The sequence below is a fragment of the Narcine bancroftii genome, chromosome 3 (assembly GCF_036971445.1).
Source record: "Narcine bancroftii isolate sNarBan1 chromosome 3, sNarBan1.hap1, whole genome shotgun sequence".
Classification (NCBI taxonomy): Eukaryota; Metazoa; Chordata; class Chondrichthyes; order Torpediniformes; family Narcinidae; genus Narcine; species Narcine bancroftii.
In genome coordinates this window covers 46193243-46212653 of record NC_091471.1, presented here as the reverse complement: position 1 = coordinate 46212653, position 19411 = coordinate 46193243, and the positions used below count along the sequence as shown (strand labels likewise).

Below are 19411 nucleotides of genomic sequence, written 5' to 3'. Positions count from 1 at the left end.
AGGTGCTACATTTTGGTAGGACTAAGCAAAACAGGTTAAATGGTAGACCACTGAGGAGAGCAGTGGAACGAAGGGATTTAGGAGTCATGGCACATAATTCTCTAAAAGTTGAATCACGTGGAGGTGGTGTAGAAGGCATTTGGTATGTTGGCTTTCATAAATCAGAGTATTGAATACAAGAGTTGGGATGTTATGTTGAAGTTGTATAAAGCATTGGTGTGGCCAAATTTGGAATACTGTGTGCAGTTTCAGTCGCCGAATTACAGGAAGGATATAAACAGAGAATGCAGAGGAGGTTTAAGAAAATGTTGCTTGCGTTTCAGGGTTTGAGTTATAGGGAAAGGTTGAGCAGGGCTGGGATTTTATTCCCTGGAGCATAGACGTCAATGTGGATAGATTTTTTTACCATTGAGAGTGGATTGAGAGTAAAAGGGGAAAAATTTAGGGGAAACACGAGGGGGAATTTCTTCACGCAGAGGGTGGTGGGGGTGTGGAATGAACTTCCTGCAGTGGTCGTAGAAGCGAGATCGATGTTAATATTAAAGAAAAAGTTGAATAGGTATATGGATGGGAGAGTTATGGAGGGTTATGGGCTGAATGCAGGCCAGTGGGACTAGGTAGGAGAAATTGTTCAGCATGGACTAGTCAGGCAAAACTGGCCTGTTTCTGTGCTGTAAATGGTTATATGTTTTATTTAAGTCTAAACTTATAAAGAACAGTTCTCTTGCTCATATAACAATGTAATATGTCAGCTGATCACAACCTCTGAATTAGTTTATGTGAGATGAAAAAAAAATGTTGATTTCTTCATGATTTCTTAATATATATATTACGTAGCATAGTGGAATTTGGTAATGTTTGTAAGGTTTTACTTCATTATAAGATTAATACAAATCCAATGATATTAAATGTTTGCTTTGGGTTAAGTTATCTATTGTTTGGTACAGAATATTTCTCAATGCATACTCTTGATTGGTCTCTTTTGTATTCCATAATATCTTTGGTTATTGAAACAAATGACCTGGATCAAAATCTCTATTAATGCTATATTGTGTCTAAATCTCCACTTCTCAGTTTTCCTAATCTCTGTCCAACATTTTCCCAAAGAGTGACGTCAAATCAAAAATTTAGTAAAGTGAAAGGTAAAATCTCCACGATCCTTTCATTGTATCTGATAGATAACAGAATGTTTTCATGCAAGCCAAGTGAAGAGGTATTGTTAAACTCTCAATATTGATGCAACAGTTCACATCGAAAATTAAGATGCAAAACTAAAAATGGCCTTCAACTATTTACCTTCTAATGATATTAATCAGGAGTTCCAGTGACACAGCAGTGCTATTTTTCATTTTAAAACTAATTGCAATTTTGAAAATATAGTCGGCTATTCTCAAGGGATTTCACATACTTATAAAAGCTGGGAACCTCCTCTTGTCTCTTGAGTTAAGTGGGCTCAGTCATTTTACCCTGCACAGGCACAGATGGACAGAACAACAAATTGCATCTCGTTCCCTAAAGGATGACCAACAAGATCACTTACCATGGTTAAAGGATTAGTCGATTAGTTTTAAAAAGCAAAATGAAGTGAAAGAACACTTTTAAAAAATAAATAATTGAATTCGTTGTTAGCAGGTAATATTACAGCAATTTCATGTGAACTGCAATGAACATTATGCTCTAATATTTTTCAATGATTTGCAGAAGCCTTTTTCTGAAGGCTGATTCAAGCTTGCTTTACATCAGATATACAATTGTAATCATTAAGCATATTCTTAAAACTGCAAGAGCCATTCTGTAAGAAATATCAACTATTAAACACACCAGATTAAATACTTGAAGGAGAAAAAAAATTAACTGCTGTCTGAAATTTAACTAAACAATTTTTTAACACAGGCTAGCTTTTTAAGTGGTTCTCTTTTAGATGGATGTTATTTTCCAACAAAAAGGTTTGTGACCCACATTGAAGATGTCATCTGGTGCATCAGTAATGAGAACCTCAATGGGTGGCATCATTTTATAATTAAATAGCTCATGAACCATTTGTAAGGTCAGCAAAGATTAATGTTGCGAGTCAATGGGGTCAGCATGTGCATTTCTATAGGATTTTGTCAGTGTCAATTGGAGTGCAAAGGAAAGCTGAGAATTTCATTGCAGTAAACTATTGCAAGCACAATAAGAAGTTCAAATTTATAACTTGTAATTAGAAAATAATATTTTTGTGGTGATTATATTTAGCATCTGATTTTCACTGGTTTTATATTTTTCTTGTATCATGACTGGAATTCATGGAGTTTATTTAAATGAATGTAAATGAGAACACAACTCAAGTTAGCTATGTTCAATATGATGAGGGCGATTAGAAGTTTATTTGTTTTCCTTGAAGAGAAAACTTCATTATTTTGACAGTATTTGGTCCGACAAGAATTGTAAATTTTCAAGCACATTCTTTAAAGACTATAAACTGAAGTATCTACAAGTGTCTGGAATTCACAAATATCAAGTTCTATTTGTAAATGAACATATTAATTTAGGTGCAATAGTTCTGGTATTTGAATCCCATGATAATAGGTTGCTTAAATTATTTTCATGAAATAGCATTTTTAAAATGTTGTTGGTGCTTAGGGAGCTTTCAGTCCTGCTTAACTACTGCTAATAGTGAATAGTGAATGGGATCACAATCAGATTTGGAGAACTACCTGGAGCTAAACAACACTGTACAAGTGCCAGACATAATACGATAGCAAAAATATGATGATCAGAAACAGCAAAGCCTTCATAACTCTTTTAAAGGCTTATCAATGGATGTAGTTTATGTTCCATGCATTCATAAAAACGATCCACTTCTGCATGTCAAGTTTATTGTCCATTCCAAGTTGCCCTCAAAACATGGTGAAGTAATTCCTGATGCTTTCAAGTCCACAGTGAAGGAGAAAGGGATGGAGGGAATTCTGTAGTGGTAATACTATTGACTAATAAAAGGATTAGAGAAACTTGTTAGGCCTCTTGGCTTCATCCATCGGGCACACAAAACTCAAAACAGTCAACCAGTTTACCTATCTCGGCTGCACCATTTCATCAGATGCAAGGATCGACAATGAGATAGACAACAGACTCGCCAAGGCAAATAGTGGCTTTGGAAGACTACACAAAAGAGTCTGGAAAAACAACCAACTGAAAAACCTCACAAAGATAAACGTATACAGAGCCGTTGTCATACCCACACTCCTGTTCGGCTCCGAATCATGGGTCCTCTACCGGCATCACCTACGGCTCCTAGAACGCTTCCACCAGTGTTGTCTCCGCTCCATCCTCAACATCCATTGGAGCACTTTCATCCCTAACGTCGAAGTACTCGAGATGGCAGAGGTCGACAGCATTGAGTCCACGCTGCTGAAGATCCAGCTGCGCTGGGTGGGTCACGTCTCCAGAATGGAGGACCATCGCCTTCCCAAGATCGTGTTATATGGCGAGCTCTCCACTGGCCACCGTGACAGAGGTGCACCAAAGAAAAGGTACAAGGACTGCCTAAAGAAATCTCTTGGTGCCTGCCACATTGACCACCGCCAGTGGGCTGATATCGCCTCAAACCGTGCATCTTGGCGCCTCACAGTTCGGCGGGCAGCAACCTCCTTTGAAGAAGACCGCAGAGCCCACCTCACTGACAAAAGGCAAAGGAGGAAAAACCCAACACCCAACCCCAACCAACCAATTTTCCCCTGCAGCCGCTGCAACCGTGTCTGCCTGTCCCGCATCGGACTTGTCAGCCACAAACGAGCCTGCAGCTGACGTGGACTTTTACCCCCCTCCATAAATCTTCGTCCGCGAAGCCAAGCCAAAGAGAAGAAGATTATTGAGTTAAATAGTGAAGATAAATAAACTGATATGACAAACACTCTGTGAAAAATTTGTTGATGTTACTGAATATATTTAATTCTAATGACTACTCCTGCTCCTATCTTCTATGTTTCTATGTTTAATCACTCTATGCCTACAACACAAGACAAGGACTCCAAAACTGTGTCCAAAAATCACAACATTATATCAATTTCACTCTTAGCTATTACATTGCAGATCTTTAACACTATTTCCCTTCCACTTCCTGTCAAATAACACCTCTCCTTTATGAGGTAATATCTGCTTTTTAAGTCTTCTCTGTGAGTGAATCCTTCCCATTAAATCAGGTTCATAAACTACTCTTGTGCTTGAGTGAAAGAATTTTACTGCTGGAGAATACATCTACCATCAGCATTAACAAAGGTACTGAGCACTGAAGAACAAGTAAAACTTGCTCCACTGTGCATCAAATCAAATGACCAACTTAACGGTGCTATATACTAAATCACTGTTGAACTGCATCAAATTAAGGTGCATTTTGTCTCCTGAATCTAATTACTGGGTTGAAGTTCTTAAAGTCATTTGATTTGGATCCATTACAAGCAGCTGGCATGATAATCACATTCTAAAAAAAACTGTGTTAGATCCAAAACCAGGAGCACAGTTAAGTACATATAGTATATTAACTTAATGCAGAGTCCATTTACGATCTAGTGTTGTTTAATTATAATTGACAAGGATTAGCTGAGATAAAGTGGATAAGTTTTAAACTATGTTATTAATCCTCAATTTTAATGACTTCATATTCAAGCTCTTAGATGTTGAACTAAAGAAAAAATCCAAAACAGCAGTTATGGAATATTGATAAAATCTGTGAAATTATTAGGTACAGAAAAAAAGCTTAAACATTTCAAAACTCCAGATTCAGCATTTTTTTTTGCCGGGGTGGGAGGAGGTAGGGGTGGTGGGGGGATAGGATCAAAGAGAAAGACCCAGGTTTTCACCACATTTTGTTAGTTCATAAACTTTTTCAATACATTCCCATCCAATTTTCTGATCATTTTCATTTCATCATATAATTTTGATGTTACTTTTTAAAGCTTTTTTTTTGCATTCTTTTTGAATGCTATACTTCTCTAATCCAGTGGTTCTCATCCTTTTTCTTTCCACTCACTTTAAATATGTCATCAGTGCTCTGTGATTAGTAAGGGATTGCTTAAGGTGGTAGGTGAGTGGGAAAGGAAGGGTGAGAACCACTGCTCTAGGCCCAATTGTTACTGAAATATTTTGCTTGAGAAATATTGTCATTTGGCCCATTTCCTTTGGAGTTATGAAACTGTGCACATAATGAGTCAAGTCGATACAATTAAAACAGTGGTATTCGATCTTTTCTTTCCATCCACATACCACCTTAAGCAATCCCTTACTAATCACAGAGCACCTATGGCAGAAGGAATACTTAAAGTGATATGTGAGTGGAAAGAAAAAGGTTGAGAACCACTGCACTAATCCATCACTTACACAGTAGTTGATCACAGCTGCTTAAAGGCACCTTGGAGCATTTGACTTTAAGGGATGAATACAATGCCTTTGTTTTTTCTATGAAAATGAAATGACACCAGCAATTTCTCATAAGATATTACATGAGTTCGAGAACTAGCCAAGTCTCACCCTAACCAGAATCAGTAGAGCTAACAATACTGGTATCGACTTGGTAGTAGTAAATTACCCAGATGGGATTTCATCCATGAAAAGTAAAACTCAACCAAGCCAACTTCTGCTTTAACATTCAAATGATAGAAAAGTGTTGATTCTATGATAAAAAACAGTGCCACTGAGAAGTACCACTAATGCTTCGTAGGGAGTCTATCAAGGGTGGGTCATTTGAGCCATTGTAAAAACTTTGTTTCAAGGATGGATAAAAGAAGTATAACTGACATCAAAACAAATTTCTCCAAACAGCAAAGAATTCTAATAAATGAGGTCAAAGTGAAAACTTGTCATGTCTTTGAATTACACTCAAGGAAAAAGATTATGATCATTGTATTCCTTTAGCTGAGCCCTGGTATATCTCAAGAAGAGCACTCTCAAGCCCAAGCTTTTTCACCTTTTTTGTTAATGTTCTCTTCTCCAAAGAAGGTCAAAAGTGGGAAGAGGGGATGTTACAGATGACACTTGGTTTCAATTCTATCAATCATGTATCAGTATTGCACTAGCACCTTATTCCCCTTATTTTTGATTTATGGCAAAGGCTTTTAAGTTCAGAAGAACATACCTGAGGGTAGCTGATCACTCCCAGCTACCTTCCCAACTATATCCAATTGATTAGACTCACTCTCTCCATCTACCGTTGATGCACTGTGCCCATAGCAGTCATCATTCCCAAACTGGTACTTTTCCATGGCTCCTCCAAGAACACCTCTTTAACCCATTGCCCTTCAACTAAGAACAGCTGCAGCAGATGTATTGTTAAACCACCACCTGCACATCCACATCCAAGTCAAATGGCATCTTGACCAAGAGAATGATAACTCAAAATACTAGAACAAATAACATTGTAGGGATCTCTACAACTCAATATATAGAAAGAAGCCATTTTGAATCCATGCTGGCATCAGAGCAATCCAGTCAATCTCACTTCACCACTTAGTTCCCTCAAGCTCATTCTCTTATACATGACCAGAAAATGCCATCCCTCAATTCTCCATCACTCAACGATTTTGGGGTAATTTAATGTTGCAATTCATCCAACAATGAGCATGACTAAGTTAGGACAGAAAAATCAAAGTATTTGGGAACGACCCTTTGGAGTACATACAAATTCCACAGAGACAGCAACACTGAAGCTCTGAAAGTTCTGCACTATCTTGGTTGCAATAATGCAGAAAATACAGGAAAACTCATGAGATCATCAAAAGAAAAAAATAGTTCAAAAGGTTGAAAGGATAAGCCAGGGCTGTGAGCTTAATGTCAGTTGTGTACATCACCACAGGGGACTTTGACAGTCAGATCTACTTGTAAGAGGTAATCAGCATGTCTCTGTAAATGGGAAATTGTGTCTCACAACTTGACTGATTTTTTTTTAAGGGGATAACCAAGAAAATTGATGAGAGCAGGGCTGTAGAAGGTGGATTTTGGCAAGGTCTTGCAGAGAAGATTGGTCCAAAAGGTCAGGTAACATGGGATCCAGGGTGAGCTGGCCAACTGGATACAGAATTGCCTTAATGATAGGAGAAAGACAATAGTAGTGGAGAGTTGTTGCTTAAATTGGAGGCATGTGACATGTTGTGTGCTATAGAGATCAGTGTGGGGTCCACTGTTGTTGTTGTTCGTAATGACTTGGATGACAACAGTTAGGATTGGTTAGTAAATTTGTGGATGATATCAAAATTAATTTTATAGTGGAAAATTAAGGTTATCTAAGATTACAACAGGATTTAGATCAACTAGGAAACTAGGGCTAGGAATGGCAGATGGAATTGAACTCATAAGTGCAAGATGTTGGTCTTTCAAAGTGAACAATAGAGCCCTGGGGAGTGCTGTAGAACAAAGAGTCTCCAGGTTACAAGCATATTGTTCCATGAAAGGGGTATCGTAGGTCAACAGTATAGAAGGCAGCATTTGCAGTGCTTGCCTTCATCAGTCAGGGCATTGAGCACAGGAGAAGGGAGGTCATAATACGATTGTACAGGACATTGATGAGTACTGAGTGCAGATTGGTCACTGAACTACAAGAATAATATAATTAAGCTAGAAAAGGTGCAGAAAAGATTGATGCGAATGTTGCTGAAACTAGTAGACTTGAATTATAAGGAGAAACTGGATAGGATGGATCTTGCTTTCTAGAGTCAAAGGAGGCTCAGGGGAGACATTTATAAAAGTGAGGGGCATAGATAATGAAAACACCATAGCCTCCCTTGTTCTCTGGAGTAGGTGATTTAAAATTATAGGACATAAATTTATAGTGAGAGGGGGAAAATACAAAAAGGATCTGGGGGCACCTTTTTCACAGAGAGGTTAGTGGGTATACAAAATAAGCTGCCAGGGAAAGAGAGGACGATTGTTATGTTTAAAAGACATTGAGACAGATAGGAAGGATTTAGAGGGATATGGCCGAGCTCAGGCAAATGGGAAATGGGCAAATACCCATCAAAAGAAAAAAATAGTTCAAAAGGTTTGATTTTTTTGAGTCTACAGTGAAGGAGAAAGGGATGGAGGGAATTCTGTAGTGAAAATTCTATTAACTAATAATGGGATTAGCTTTGGAGGCATGGACAAAAAGCATCAAAGGGCCTGTTTCCATTCTGACTCTGAGATGTTGCTCAACTTGATGAGTGTTTGCAGAGTTTTCTTATTTTAGTTTGGATTTTCAGCATCTTCAAAATTTTTTGAAAATGTCAATATTGTACTGTGGTTCTTCCACATCCAACTCACCGTCACCTCTACTAATAGCGAGGTAAAGTCCTTATATGCCAACTCTGACAGTGATGGTCCTTACAAAAAATGTTCAATTTCAAATTATCATTGCTTTTACTCAGTTCACCAAGAAGAAGCTCCACTGCAAAGGAAAGTTGCAGCAGGGTGGGCGCTTGTGTCCTGCTGCTACACTAATCTGGTTTACCCATTCATCTGAATCAGAATCTCTAAGACAGCAAGGAAGAGAAAAAAAAAATTGAGGAATAGAAATCATTTAGAAAGACATTTAGAATTTTGTTTACAAAGAAAATTAGAAAAATATAGAACTCAGTACCATAAGAAGTTAAAAAGTATGAGGGAGGCTAATTCAAGATTTCACTAATTGAGTTAAATGAGAATTGTGGAGGTGCAAATAGGGCATATATGCCAACATGGATTACTAGGTTGACTGTCCCAATTTCATGCTGTTTATTCTCATTCATTTTATGCATACATTAGCCCAGAATGTATGCTAATAGAAAGTCACTATATGTTTGCCAATGGAAAAAAAATACAGCATTGTTTTTTCTATTGCTTACATTTCTTGTATGAGACCACAAAAAAATGTCATTTTAATAAGTGTCATCATTTTATTTCTTCACCAGAAAGAAAAAGAAAATACCTGTCAATTTATTGCTGCCATATCTGAAGGCACTATTTAATTAAATAGCTTTCCATTTATTGGAAGAAATGCTAATACATCAGGTCTACCATCTGAAATTGAAGACCAATGGGTTGTGTTTGAGGTTATCAATAAAATATGTGCAATTCTTCTCCATTTCCACATTGGCAAGTATTTAAAGGAGCTTGTTTTGCTACAGGTTGCACTTACACGCACATACTTCAGTTTACTTCCTCCTTTTTTAATGCAGGATATTAGCTCAGTGAATTTTCCTGGGGAAGAGCATCAGTGGGTGAGATTAGTTTTTTTCATTTAACTCTAGCACTCTGTCGCAAACTGAATGTAAACTTAATGGACATTTTAAAGGCCCAGTCATAAAGTGAACAGTGGGTTGCAATTATGAGCAAATGTATTATAATGCAGCAATGCATAATATATTGCACACAGTACAAAAGTCACCATAAAGCTTGATAACTGTCACTTTATCTTTTCAGAAGATTGCTTCCGGCAACAGATAAGTAGTGTGTTTTAAATGTGCTGGAGTGATTTCCGGTTTCAAGCCAGCTGCCACATATAAAAGGAGTACAATTTATCCTGAGACTGCCAGATTCTATTTTAATCAAAGATTCTTAATGCCGGTAAATGGAAAAAAAAAGATTTTTGCTTTAATTATACCACTTCAGGTGCTTGTTAGGAATTGTTCTATTAAATGAATGAAATGTTCAAATTTTGGGTAAAATATTGGCAATGAAATTAAATCTGTTCCACACATAAAGTACATAACCATAAGACACAAATTTAGGGTAATTTATCTTTCATTATTACTATTTTGCCAAGAAGATCTCTCACAGCACAGATGACAGTAGGATTTGGCAACAAGTAGGTTTTCAGAAAAGTTGAAAAATTCCAACAAGTCTCCAAGAGTCCAATTAACTGCATTGCAGCAGTAAGCGTAACATCAGAATACATTACTTTGACAGTGGAATAACAGTCCTAAAAATAAAAACAGGTCATTCACAATCATTTATGAACAATAAAGTGAAAGAATTCTGCTTCTCAAAAGGTTATGGATGTTCCAGCTAATTGCAATTTTCAAGACTGAAATTGTCAACTTTTATTCAGTAAGAATATGGATCTAATTCATCTTGTAATTAAATGAACATTTTTGAAGGACTGAATAGTCTATTTCTATATTCCATTCATTTTGTAGTTAGATCATAATTAGGTTAGAGAAGCAATTGTTTAACATCCTGAAGGGATGAAGCAGGTGAATCTGCTGTGGACTTGGAATTTGTCATGAACTATTAATTAATAACTTCATTTTGAAATATTCTCAGACACTTCTGCCACCTTCAGTTTGTTTTTCTGCATCATGGTCTTCAAATAATGGAGACTCAGTTGTGCTATAATCTTTCCAAAATAAATTTAGTATAATTACAAAAATAAATATAAACTTTTGAGCAAACAGTGCAAAGGGAAATTCCCAGATTAAATGCAAAAAAATGTCTGAATTGAACTGAATTTGTCTGTATGGTGAAGGTGGCTATAAGTGTATAAGTGAAATCCAACCATTACATTATCAACATGTTGGATCAAAAGGTTACTATTGTGAAACTGGCGAATTCATCTTTCTTTAATAATACAAAGAAGAAGTTAAAAAAGAGAGAAAATATTAGAAACAATCAATAGATTAGGCAGCATTTAAAGAGAGAGAAACAGTTGATATTTTCAGTCAAAGATCATTTGTAAGAAAACTGGGAGAGAAAACAAGTTACCGTAAAGTTGCAGATAAAGTAGGAGGAGAAGGATAGGAAAGGGAAAATACCTCTGAGGAATGGTCAGTGTTTCAACAGGGATAGGCTATGAGCAGGGTCATTTAGTTGATGGATTAATAAGAGAGAGTCTGAACAAAGGAACATCAAAGCAGTAAAAGGAAGGCAGTTGTAGTGCAACAACACAAGAGTATAACAGTTGCAAAATGAAAGCTGTGCTAATGGGGAGAATGACTGAAACTAGTGGGTGGCACAATACTATCGCGGTGTCATTACACCGAACCTACAAACATTTCAAAATTTACAAATGATCATGGTAAATAGTGGTAGCTACTAAAGGATATAAACTGTCTTGTGGGATGTGTGGGTACACCCAAAAATTGTGATGCCAATAATATGAAGAACATCCAATTTTAAAGGCAAACCTGGGTTTATTAAAAACGAGTGTTTGAACTCAGATTGAGAAAGTGATTAAAAAATATACAAGAACCTGGATTTCATGACTGAAGGTCAACAAAACGAAGGACCTTTGAATCCATGCCTCATTGGTTTGGTGCCTAACATTTCACCCAATCTCATTATTGCCCTTCTGGAAGGATGAGAAGGTTTGGAAAAGATTTTAGTGGAATAATTGGACCAGTTAAATGGATGCAGTAGAAAAGTTGTGACTGTTCTCATGAAAGAAAAGACTGAGAGATGGTTTTGTAGGCTTGTTATAAATTAGGACAGACCCGGACCACATGGATAAACTGTTCCCATTGTAAGAAAGGTCAAAATAAAAGCAGCTGCCTCAAGAAAGCAGCCATCATAAAGGATCCTCATCACAATGGCTGCAATCGCTTTACGCTATTATGTTTGGGCGTAAGGCACAGAAGCTTGATGTCCAGCATCTCTTGGTTCAAGAATATTTTTTTTAAAACAGTGGTCAGGCTCTTGAACTCTCCAATCTACTCAAACCCCTAGCCAGAACCTACTCCAGGAACACCAAAGATTTGTCCGTATTACTGAAATGTTATTGTAGCGATCCGCGCAAGGAGACGCGGATTGGCCCACAAAATGGACAATGAAAGTGGTGACCACATAGACCTGGGGGTGACACCAGCCATCGTCCCAGGTGACCTCCTGCATGGTGGGAAGATGGAGAACTCTGGCGGGAATGCTGGCCAATCCCAGGCTGGCGCTCTGATGACGCGGGGCCCTGACATCAACATCTGGGGCCCATATAAGCATGATGGCCAGAGCAATAAACCAGTCTCGTTTTCCATGGCTTTGGTGTACATGTTATTCTTCTCCATGCTTACGTAGTGTGAATGCTACAATATCACTTTTTTCACTAACTGCCACTATCGTATATTTTGGGGAATATGTCGACCAGCATATGTTGACCTTATTTTTCAGTCTAATTTTAAGGGTTTTATGGAATATCCGGCGTATAAGTCAACTCCCATTTTTTGAACTGTCCGTCCCTCCCAGGAACAACCCAAAAAATTTTTTTAACTCCCTAATCGCAAATAACAAAGTAATTATGTAAGTAAGAAAAAAACCTTGGCCTATCAGACAGCAACAGTGATGGCCCACGGAGCTGGAGTGCTGACATTGTGCTCCCAGCAGACCAGGAAGAGTGGCGACGGAGCCTCAGGGTTCCAGGTAGGAGTGGTTATGGCACCGCTCAGTGGTGGGAGATACATAGGAAGTAGGAACAGGAGTAGGCCAAAAATGGCCCATCGAGCCTGCTCCGCCATTCAATAAGATCATAGCTGATCTAATTTATGACCTAACTCCACCTACCTGTCTTCTCCCCATATCCCCTAATTCCTCTATCATGTAAAAATTGAGCGGCAGCGCCGACAGTGGGGAGGTGCTTCAGCATTGACTTATATGCCAAATTGATGGCAATCTGTTTTTTTTTCAGTGAATTTAAAGTATATCTGGCGAATAAGTCGACTCCTCTCCCCCCCTCCACCCTTTTGAGAAATTTTTTTTGGTTTCACGACTCGACTTATACGCTGAAATATATGGTATCCATATTTATTTATATATAATTTTACATGCATTATCTCTATTTCTGTCTCATGGCATAGTATGATGATTTAATTTATGCTGTTGTTGGCATGTGTTACATTCCTGTGTAGCTACAGCAAGAAATAATTTTGGTGCATTTGTACATTGCACATGCATATGACAATAAACTCCCCTATTCTCATTGTCCTGGAATTAACTTTCTGAAAGAATGATGATGACAGTTTTGTTCCTTTCAGGTGGCAACTATTGCAAGGTCACAGGGAAAGAGCGAGGGATTGAGACCGCCTGAATTGCTCTTATAGACAGTTGGCATGTGCTGGGATGGCCAAAGTGTCCTCATTTTATATCAGAATGATTTATTCAAAGTATTGACTTAAAAATGTCATGATTCAAAGACAAAAGAAAACTTGTAAATGCACTGAATCGTAATTAGGATTACAATAGACTTCTTAAGTTGATGGAATGTCAGACATCTGGCAGATGAAACAATGTCGGAAAATGCAAGAACAAGGATCACACAGTATCGCACAGATCGACAGTGTTATATGTCTAGCTAGAAGCCTTTTTAATGCTACTATTGCATCTGCTTCCACCACACTCTGTGCAAAGTATTTGCCCCTCACATCTCACTTAAACTTCCTCCCTCCCACCTTAAAGCACGTCCTCTATTGTGAAATACATTTGCCCTGGGTTAAAGATTCTGACTGCCTAACCTATCAATGCTTCTTACAATTTTATACTCCTCTATCAAGGTCTCCCCTTAGTCTCTTGCATGACAGAGGAAACAACCAATCTCTCCCCAAAAATATATACCCTCTAAACTAGGCAGCCTCCTGGTAAACCTCTTCTGTACCCTTTCGATAGCCTCCACTTAGTATTCCAAACACACATAGTATTCCAAATGCAGTCTAATCAATGTTTTTTTTTAATAGCTGCAATATGACCTCCTTATTTTTAATCTAAACGAAGCCAAGTTTACAATTCACCTTCTTTCCTACCTTATCTTTCTTGCACAGCCATTTTAATATGCAGGGAACAGAGGGAATATATGCCATGTGTAGCCAGCAGAGTTTCTGTCAACTTGGGCATCAAAAGGCCCGTTTTTATGTTGTACTGCACTTTGCTCCATGTACCCAATTCCATTATCCACTGAAGTATCCCAGATTTCAACACACTTTGGCTGAAAAATGTGTTCATCAGATATCCTCCAAACCACTCATAAGTTTAAATCATTTTTTTCTAACTTGTAACACTTACATAATGGGAGAAGGTTTCTTATAACCTCCCCCCCCTATGGCATTCATAATTTTTGTATACCTCAATCAGATTCTTCCTCGGCTCCAAGAAAATAAACCCACGCTATCTAATCTTCCCACATAAGTGCAATGCTCCATTGCTCTCTTAATTTTTTTTTAAATTATAAAATTAAGGACACAGAGGAAAGGGCAAGGGAAGATGAAAAATTGGATTATATTTGTATAGAAATGTGACAGAATTGCTCGGCTAAGCAGCCTTTCTCCCATGATGATTCTATAATCTAATGACCTCTACAAAAAAGGATTGCTTTGAAGCATTCAGAAATGCATCATTACTAGTATCACCAACTCAAAGATATATTTTAAAAAATTTTAGAATTACAGCACATTTACAGGCCCTTCTGCCCACAAGCCTGTGTTGCACAACCAGCGTACATCTTGATGTATGACAATTGAATAAAGCATATAATGTTTTGCGTATATAATACTCAATCTGGACCAAATATGGGGAACAAAATATTTCCTGTTGTAAAATTATAAATTCAATCCTTTAGAGCACTTTAGAGATCCTTTTGGGTTAGTGTAGTTGTTAGCGACCTGGTGCAGTCTGTAAGGAATTTGTGAATTCTCCACATGTCTGCGAGGATTTCCTCCAGGTGCTCTAGTTTCCATCCATTCCCCCCACCCTCCAAAACAAATGGGAGTTGTTGAGTAATTGGCCAGTAAGAGTTTGAGGGCTGTAAGGGCCAATTATTATGCTTTGGTCTAAATTTAAATTTAAAAATAAAGAGCAGGTAATAATTGTTTTAACTCACACAAGGCAGTAAAAAAAATCTTCCAAATAGTTCTCCTTAATTTTCTTGTATTTTTACATTTACAATATGGAGTCAAATTATAATTGGTCAGGCAATTAAAGGTCATGGGGGACTGAGGAGAAAATTCCATAGATCAGGGCATTGATCACTTTCACACTGAGGGAAGTCAAGAGTTGGTATTTTGACTAATCCAAAGCAACAATAAACCAAAGAACAATTGTTTTCCTTTCACCAATCACAACAATCATATTCCTAATTAGATAAATGTTTGTTGAATAATTGTAGCTATAATAGAATTTAATAGTTATTAAATAGTCATTTTCTGCAAAGGAAGGACGATGAAATAGAAATGATCTGTTTTCGCAATGTACTGCTTTTATGCATTACTCTTGAGTGCCTCAGAACGTAATTAATTACTGTTAAAGATATTGTATGCAACAACTAAAATGGACAAGTAACTGCAAAAAATAATTTTCAGTCATTATCTTGATTTACAATTGCAGTTTAAGGAGTTTATGAACAGAATAAATGTGTTCTGCAGTTGCACAAGTTCCAACAACAACTAATGTCTGAAGGTGTTTGGGCAAATCATTTCCATAGAGTGTTAGTTTCATTATCATCAAGCATGCTGGCATCCATGATTTAGAATATGATAAAAATAAATCCATTGCTCTTCTCTATACTATTTATAATTATTGAAGAATAATTTGGATAAAAAAATAATCATGATTTTAAGTGCAAAATGGTGTCACATGTAAATTCTGCAGATTATTGTTGAAATTAAGCTATAGCCAGGTCATGGACAGTTTCTGCCCCAATGCTATAAGAATATTGAATAGATTTCTCAAAAGTAAAATGATGCTGCCATTACCCTGATATTTTTTTCTCTGCAATTTGATAACACTGTAACTCCATAATATTACAATACTATGCTCTTCAATTTTGTTTTATTTTGCACAGCCTGTTGTACTCAAGGATAGATTAACTTTGGCTCAACAGCTCATAAAGATAATAAATAATCAACTCCAGAGAAATCTAACATTAAGCAGCAACTTAAAGGAAAAGAGTTAGACATGCAAGCACCCACTCCTTGCACCATCCACTGATTTCTGTTTTTCCATACTTCGACCACATATGTCTGTGTTCCATTCTGGATGACTGGTCATATCTTGGAATTGCCCTACCTTTGATACTGAAGAGTAAAACGATAGATTTCCTCCGTTCTCTATCTCTGAACCCTTCTCATTCTCTCTGTTCCTGCAGATACTAAGCACCCTGCAGACTCTATTGGCCTCTAAAAATCTGTCTGACCATCAGAATGTTGAATGACAGAAACATAAAAATTGGGGCACATTGGAGTTAAAATGTGGAGAAATATCTCAACATGGCAGCCATCAAGGCCAGCTCTAGCGAGAGGGTGGCTACCATAGATAGGCCAGATTTTCACCGTAATTTGATAAATATTATATTTTTCTTAAAAAAAATTTGATCATATGCGTGGATAGATGTGAGTCGCCTAGGTCACAAGTTGGGGAGTACCTGTATATGCATTTTGCTACACCATATCAAACAAATATACACAAGAAAGAAAGAAATCAAAGCAGCTAAAGGGCCTATCTCACTGGCCTGGAGACTAGGTGGAGACCTGCTGGTGACTCGAGTCTCCGCTGGTTGTGGAGACCGCGAAGTCTCCTGGAGACCAGCCAGGTCTTCGGGGAGTCGCCGGAAAATCGTACATGTTCGATTTTTCTGGAGACTTTTTCCAGTCTCCAGCAGATCTCAGCGACGTATCCATCAGCCGCGGCGACTAATGTTGTCCGCGACTGGGGAGACGTCTCCGCGGCGTTGCCGTGATCTCTCTGTGGCGTCACTGCAACCTCTCCGCGACGTGGCCGTGACCTGCTGGAGACCAAGGAGACTGAGGAGAGGTCACGACAACACCGCAGAGAGGTCGCTGAGACGTCTCCCCAGTCGCGGACAACATTAGTCGCCGTGACTGATGGAGAGTCACCCTGGCGTAGCCTTGGTGAGAACGCCACGAGTTGCCACGACTGATCAGTTGCGGCGACATCTCTGCCAATGAGATACTACCTTTAGTTACGTTTTTAGATTATTCTCATGCCAGCAAATGCAGAGTGCAAATAGACAATCATCAAACTCAAAATGGAGAGTTCCTCTTCATACTCAATTAATTACAATGCTGGAAGACATGGTGGGGCATGATATATTTCTATCATTCACATTATTCAAAGCAAAATGTGTTAAGTACTGTATTCTGGCGCTGGAATGTGTATTTTCCAAGCAGCAACTTAACCTAAATACTCACTTCTTTTTAAAGGCTGTAGGTTCAAATTTTGGCTCAAGATTCTTGTGTGCATTGCAAAACTTGGGTATTTATTTTCCAATGAATTAGTGAAATAGAGAAATTGTATACATGTGGATTTTCAAGAACCTGTTGTATTATTTTTGCAATATTTATCACCATCAGTATCAAATTAATTTATTGTCATCTCATAATTACTATTGGTTGAAAAATGCAATCAAAATAGCTGCTAAATTTATCTGTATGACACAGTGATTGTATTTTATGGTATGAGGCTTAAATGTATCTAGTGCCTTGCAGCAGTTTGAATATTTAAATGAATCAGCAGAGCTATTAGAAGGGCTAAGTAACATAATTTTCATGGAACAAGTGCAAGATTCTCATCCTCAAAAGGAGTTTTTTACATTAAATAGACTGTGCTCCAGTCACACCAGCAATATAAAATTAGCAAATCCCATCGAAAAGACTTGCATGAAAACTGAATACTTACAGGTATGTCTTGCCAGAGAGTAATTGGAACCTCCACTGGTCAGTCCAAAGCCATCTGGAACCTGATGGGTGCTGCGAGTCCTTGTTGGCAATTTTGGCGGTTCAATTTCAGCACCAAATTCGGCTCCAATAACACCCAGAAGGACGATGGCTGTAGCCTGTTTACGCCGTTCCTCAAATGAAGATGATGATTTCTTCATGTGCGCAAGAAAGCCAGGCAAACAGCCTAAAATACAAACCAAAATACATAATGTATACCAACACTCTCTGTACCTTTATTCCAAAGTCAAATGTGCAAAAGCTCACTTGAAAAAAACTTGTTCTGTATTGATATGTTCTTCCATTTCAACAGATATTCTCTAATGCCACCATGTTTTCCTGAAACATAATTTCAGATTATGCACAGGTCTGGAGAGGACATTCAACTGTAGGCTTCAGCAAGTTCCCGTCTCTACAAGTGTATCCTGACTTACTGAGTCTTTCCTTTATTTTTTTTTATTTCAGAAGTTCTGATTTTGCATGCAGTAAATGAATCCCTCTCTCAGTGTGTCCACCATCTCCAAGTCAAGTCTGTTTGTTTGTCATCCAGTTTTGGTTGAGTCAACAATTTGGAGAGACTGCGCATCATCTGCCTGCTACAATTTCTGCTCAAGGTTTCAGTTCAGTCCCCTCGCTAGCTACTGTAACAAGCTGAAGGAGTGCACATCTTCTCATTCAACACCTCGTCTCCATCCCATCTCAGTCATCCTACTTGTTCTCCCCATTACTCCTCCTCCTCCTTTTCAAAAAGTTTCATTTCTAACTTTTGTCAATTCTGTCATTGACCTGAAATGTTAACTGTTCCTCTCTTCACAGATGCTGACTAACTTGTTAAGTACTTTCACCATTCAATCACCTGCTATATTTTTATGACTTGGAAAATATATCACCAGTGCCATAGATCAAAATTACAGCAACTCTTTATGTAACAGAACTTTGGGTGAAATGGATGGACACATGGATGCAAGAAAATCTGTGAGAGAGGGAAGAGTGAGATTGATCATGGAGGAGGTTTATACGGGATGGCACAACATTGTGGGTTGAAGGCACTGTATTGTTCTAGGTTCTGGATCTCCCAGGTTAAATACTTTGTGCAGTACTGAGTCCACATAGGAAGTAGTTGGGGTGAGAGGAAGAGGTGGTCAAGGTAGGAAGAGAGTAGTTAAGAAGTGGAAAGGTGACTATAAATATGTCCAATATCATAAAATGTTTATGGGAAAGGTATGCAATAAAATAGAGAATGGAAAAATCACTCACAAAGAAGCTTCATATTTTACCCTTATGCAAGGTCCCATTACAATTATATATTTGTGAAGGCATTGTTTCTCCTTGTAATGTTGCACCTGCCAAAGATTGCCATGCTCAGCAGTGAATTTTGGGACCAGAAAATTAAGATTGCAAGATTTGATAAATCCATTACAAATAGTGACAAATTATTATCTATACATCTTAACAACTATCATAATTATTTTACAATCGCTGTTAAACACAAAAATAAAAGCTTTAGAATAATTAAGAGCATACCTGTAATGAATGGCCTGCTCTTCATATATTATAAGGTGATTGAAAGGTTTAGCACAGTAACATCAAGACCATTCCCAAATGCTTTGCTTATGGATCACCCTTAAATAACTCTATAACTAAACTGATGTCACTAACTTTGGCTGTCCAAGAAGAGTCCCAACTGTAAATATAAGATTCTGCTCATATTAACTTGAAAATATTATTTATATTATGATTAATTCCAACTCCAAAAGTCTGCTCAATGAAAATAACATCCTAAT

At 37.8% G+C, this 19411-nt stretch overlaps 1 protein-coding gene across 4 annotated transcripts in view; it reads right to left on the bottom strand.

Annotated features, from left to right (window-relative positions):
• The window catches only part of LOC138757131 (WD repeat-containing protein 7), a 686960-nt gene that overhangs the window by 245935 nt on the left and 421614 nt on the right, over positions 1-19411 (bottom strand). For all 4 annotated transcript variants that reach the window (XR_011353355.1, XM_069923947.1, XM_069923949.1 and 1 more), the window contains one exon: positions 17590-17814. Coding sequence is in view for 3 of the 4 variants with exons in the window: in XM_069923947.1 (XP_069780048.1) it covers positions 17590-17814 (225 nt within the window). In the remaining variant the exon portion in view is untranslated. The remainder of the gene's footprint in view (positions 1-17589; positions 17815-19411) is intronic.